This window comes from Xiphophorus couchianus, chromosome 7 (genome assembly GCF_001444195.1).
Source record: "Xiphophorus couchianus chromosome 7, X_couchianus-1.0, whole genome shotgun sequence".
Classification (NCBI taxonomy): Eukaryota; Metazoa; Chordata; class Actinopteri; order Cyprinodontiformes; family Poeciliidae; genus Xiphophorus; species Xiphophorus couchianus.
The window spans coordinates 862,167-866,487 of NC_040234.1; the positions used below are offsets into that span (position 1 = coordinate 862,167).

Below are 4,321 nucleotides of genomic sequence, written 5' to 3' on the forward strand. Positions count from 1 at the left end.
AACACCCTCAACTCTAACCCAGCTGGTTGAGAAAACATCTCCTGATGAAATCATTTGAAGCATTTCTTTGTTGACCACATCTTCATCTTTAAGTGAAAATGGTTTGAGAGGCCCATGCTCATTTTCTTTAATACTTATTGTTTCCCAATGATAAGCTATGGCCATCTGATGCTTTTTCGTAAGTGATTTGGTTATATTTTTAAAGTTTTTAAAATATTCTTTAAACATTTTGTGTTTAGCCTCAAACCTCATAGACCACATATGTAACAATGGACCTATTTTCCTAATGGAAGATGGATAGTGGATCATAAAATGATGCTTAGGTATCAAATTTCGATGTGAATATAAGAACTGAAAGAGTCTATGGTGTTCAACAATCAAATGCTTCAAATATATCGTCATACCCATAGTGAGAATAGGAGAAAAGACAATGTTCACAAAATGTGCTTTGAATAGCTCATCAAATGCTCCAAGAGAACCGTTTGTCTGGCATGGGATGAGGCACTTATCCATGATGATGTAGAAGCTGTCAATCTTGCTTCTCTGACGCCCAACAGCAAGGAGGTATGGCTGCAGACCCTGTTGACCCCGGAGATGCTCCTCTAAACTGTGGCATGACTAAAATTAAAAAGATATACACCAAACATAAGAAACAAAACATACAGCTTTACGATACATGCTACATAAAAAATAAATGTAAGTATGCCCAGACATCTTCAAAGCTGTCATTCAAACATCTGTATTTATGCATGTCTATAAAAGGAAATAGACAGATAATTTTGCATATTTTAAATTTCAATTACCTTATGAAAGACAACAAGTCTCTCAACTGCATCACTTGCACTGATTTTTGGAGACTTCTGCCCTCCTGGTTGCGGTGGAAGGAGATGTAAGAGAAGTAACAGCGAGGCCGTTTCTTGGTCATAGCCTGAGGACAAATTTATAAAAGTTTTCAGATATAATATCAGAACTTTATGAGTACTCTGAACAGTCAACTATCTTCAGATATATCTAGGTACTTACTAGATGTGTTAGCAGACAAAAAATATTGTTACATTCTTAGCAGACATTGAGTTATTAGGATTCTCAGGTTTTTGCTTCTTGCGTGGTATCTCATCCATTAGTATTGTTGATGTTGATGCATTTGAGTCGAAGCTCGAGTCAGACTCAGAAGCAGATGACCATTCTGAGAACTCTGAAGGAAGAGACAATAGACATCAGTGACATTCTTTGGTAAAATCTGTATAACAGTTGATTTAATTTGCTTTGGTATCTCACCATCATAGCTGAAAACTGTCAGTACCACATTGCCTTGTCTAAAGAGGTCACTGAATATTTCTTCGTCAACTTCAGTACCTGTTTGTATGTAACTTTGCCTTCAGGTGGCAGACAAAATCGTTCAATGACTGAAAAAACGAGGCAAGATTTAGAGCCTAATTCTGTAATTAGCTGGATTTTTTTAAAACTAACAGTTACTTGATATGGATCATGTGATTAGTATGAAACATATTAATGAAAATACAATGGATTACTCTTTTTACTTACCACAAATGTGTAAAATATGTGTTAAATAGACATACATTGAAAAGAATAATGGCCATGCCCCACACAGGTGTTAAATAAATAACAAACCTTTCTCATGAAACTGATTAAAGTCATCCATCTGTTCCCTTGACTTTATACCCACAAGTTTATTCCTAAAGGTCTCCGATGTTTTTGCTCCTGATCTTTTACAAAAAATTAATAAGTCACTCTCCTCTGGAGTCTTCCCTCAGGCTTTAAAGACTGCGGTGGATAAACCACTTCTCAAAATACATAATCTAGACTCATCCATTCTAAGCAATCATCAACCAATATCAAATGTACCTTTTTTGGCTAAAATATTAGAAAAAATAATTTTTCAACAGATAAAAGGCTTTCTAGCCCTGAACAACTGTTTTGATGTCCATCAATCAGGCTTCTGTCAACATCACAGTACTGAAACTGCTCTTGCCAAAGTATTCAATTCAAGTTAAACCACTTCTCAAAAAACATAATCTGGAAGTTTCAAGCTGTAATTATTGGCTCTTTTCTGCTGCGCATTTAGATTACTGTCTTTTTATGTTCAAATTATTTTTATGTGTATTTATAAATTGAGAATGAGCTCTGCATCAATCAGGATGAAGAACAACTTGTGGTGAAGAAGCAGGAGATGAAAACCTTTCCTGCATCTCCTACCAGTGTAGAAATAAGCTGCAGTGAACCCGAACCAAACAGGGAGCAACTCGTCTCTCAGGACGGCTGTGATGCTGAGGACCGAAATCAGGAAGAAAGCAATGATGAAGACACAGAAATAAGCAGCGATGAAGAACCGAAACAAAATAACAGATGTCAGAAAACCAGAGGGTATGATAACAATTCTGACAAATTAAAACAAAAAGAGCAGAAGAAAACGCACAAAGATAAAAATCTGTATTCATGTACGATGTGTGATAAATTGTTTTCTCAAAAGACTCACTTGATCTACCACATGAGAACGCACACAGGTGAGAAGCCTTTCTCATGCAAGTTTTGTGGAAAATGTTTCAGTCCAGAAAGTATTGTGAACAATCACCTGAGAATCCACACAGGCGAAAAGCCCTTCTCATGTCTGACCTGTGGAAAAAGTTTCACTCTCAAACATAAGTTGACGGATCACATGAGAATTCACACAGGTGAGAAAACGTTTCCGTGCAACGCTTGTGATAAATCTTTTAATCTAAAAAGCAATCTGAAGCAGCACCTGAGAATCCACACGGGCGAGAAGCCTTTCTCATGTGTGACCTGCGGTAAAAGTTTCAGTCAAAGAAGTCAAGTAACGCTTCACATGAGAAGTCACACGGGTGACCGACCTTTTTCATGCGTGACCTGTGGGAAAAGTTACAGCCACAAAGGTCACCTAACCGATCACATGAGAACTCACACAGGTGAGAAGCCATTTTCATGTCTGACATGTGGAAAAAGTTACAGTCAGAAAGGCCATTTGACAGTTCACATGCGAATTCACACAGGTGAGAGGCTGTTTCCATGTAGCACCTGTGGAAAAACCTTCAGTCGAAGAAGTCGTTTAAAAAAACACGTGAGAATTCACACAAGATAGACGTCCTGTGTGACCTGTGGGAAGTGTCTCAGTTTAAGGAGCAAGAAGCATTTTATACAGCTGTGGTTTGTAGCTTCCAATCCTTGCTCAGTGCAGTGCTGGTAAAAGCACTTGTGTCAGATAGGGAAAAAAATAAATGCTCCGGTTTAAAATTAATTCTCCCGTCAAAATTAACAAATATTTTAACAATTTATTCCGGGTCCGGATGGGATGGCATATGGGTCCGTATCCGGACCGAGGTCCGTTGGTTGGGGACCACGGGTTTAGAATATACAGATAGTTAAATTTGTACTTTACAGAGCAAATGTTGCACTAAAGTAATGCTGTGACAAAATATATTCAAATAAAGAAACAATGCTCACCTTTTATGATCTTTTCTATTTGGAGAAAGCAATTTTAGCTCATCTTAGTAAGAGCACCATATTATCCCACCGGTCACAATTGTGACCAATCATAAAACACATGTTTTCATATATTTTTCCACAATTTTTAAAATTATTTTCCATTGATTAGTTCAAAGGGCTATAAATGACATCTGATTTTAATATTTTCATGTCTGGGAAAAAATTGGGATTAAATGGGTTAAATGTTTCGTCAAAGTGAAGTCTCTGTAATTCTGCCAGTTCAGCCCTCTGTATTTACTGAGTTCCACCATCTTTAGAAATAATTCTAAAGGCTAATATCAGTGCACCGCCTAAGGCAGTGCACAAGCCTGTAAGTAATATTGAGGCTTTTATTTCGAAATTTTCAGTAAGCTTAATTTTAAATGGCCACACTAATCCCATGTGTAACAATGGTGGGGTTAAGCCAGTTACATAATGTCCACAACAGCAAGTAGATCTCAGTGCTAGCTCAGCCCTCCTCTGTATTAACTGAGTGTTCCACCATGTTTGTAGTTCTGACATTCTGCTCAGCCCTCTTCTGTAGTAACTGAGTGTTCCGCCATCACTGTAACCAAAAAATCATTGTAGCTCTAAAGGGCAGCTCTGCTCTGCTCTCTGCCAACTGTCATGTGAGTGAGACACACAGGGGGAGAGAGAATTCTCTGTTTGAGCCAGGCAGTTTTCTGAATAAAGCAGTCCGAACAACTGCTTCCTATCCAGGATCCGTAAGAGTGATCTGAAAATCCTTTTAAGCGTATGAGGGTCATTTCTCGACTTCGATAGTACTGATTCATATCTGTACACCTCATTCACAGTAATA

The 4,321-nt window shown here is 37.9% G+C and overlaps 1 protein-coding gene across 1 annotated transcript; it reads left to right on the forward strand.

The window, feature by feature from the left end:
• The first annotated feature begins 2,033 nt into the window (after positions 1-2,033).
• On the forward strand, positions 2,034-3,697 carry LOC114148864 (gastrula zinc finger protein XlCGF8.2DB-like). Its single transcript, XM_028024353.1, has one exon. It carries the CDS (start codon positions 2,192-2,194, stop codon positions 3,116-3,118), a length of 927 nt encoding a protein of 308 aa, XP_027880154.1. The 5' UTR covers positions 2,034-2,191; the 3' UTR covers positions 3,119-3,697.
• Positions 3,698-4,321: the final 624 nt, after the last annotated feature.

Excerpts from the sequence above, each read along its gene's own strand:
- LOC114148864 (XM_028024353.1), top strand. The coding sequence starts at position 2,192 with ATGAAAACCTTTCCTGCATCTCCTACCAGTGTAGAAATAAGCTGCAGT.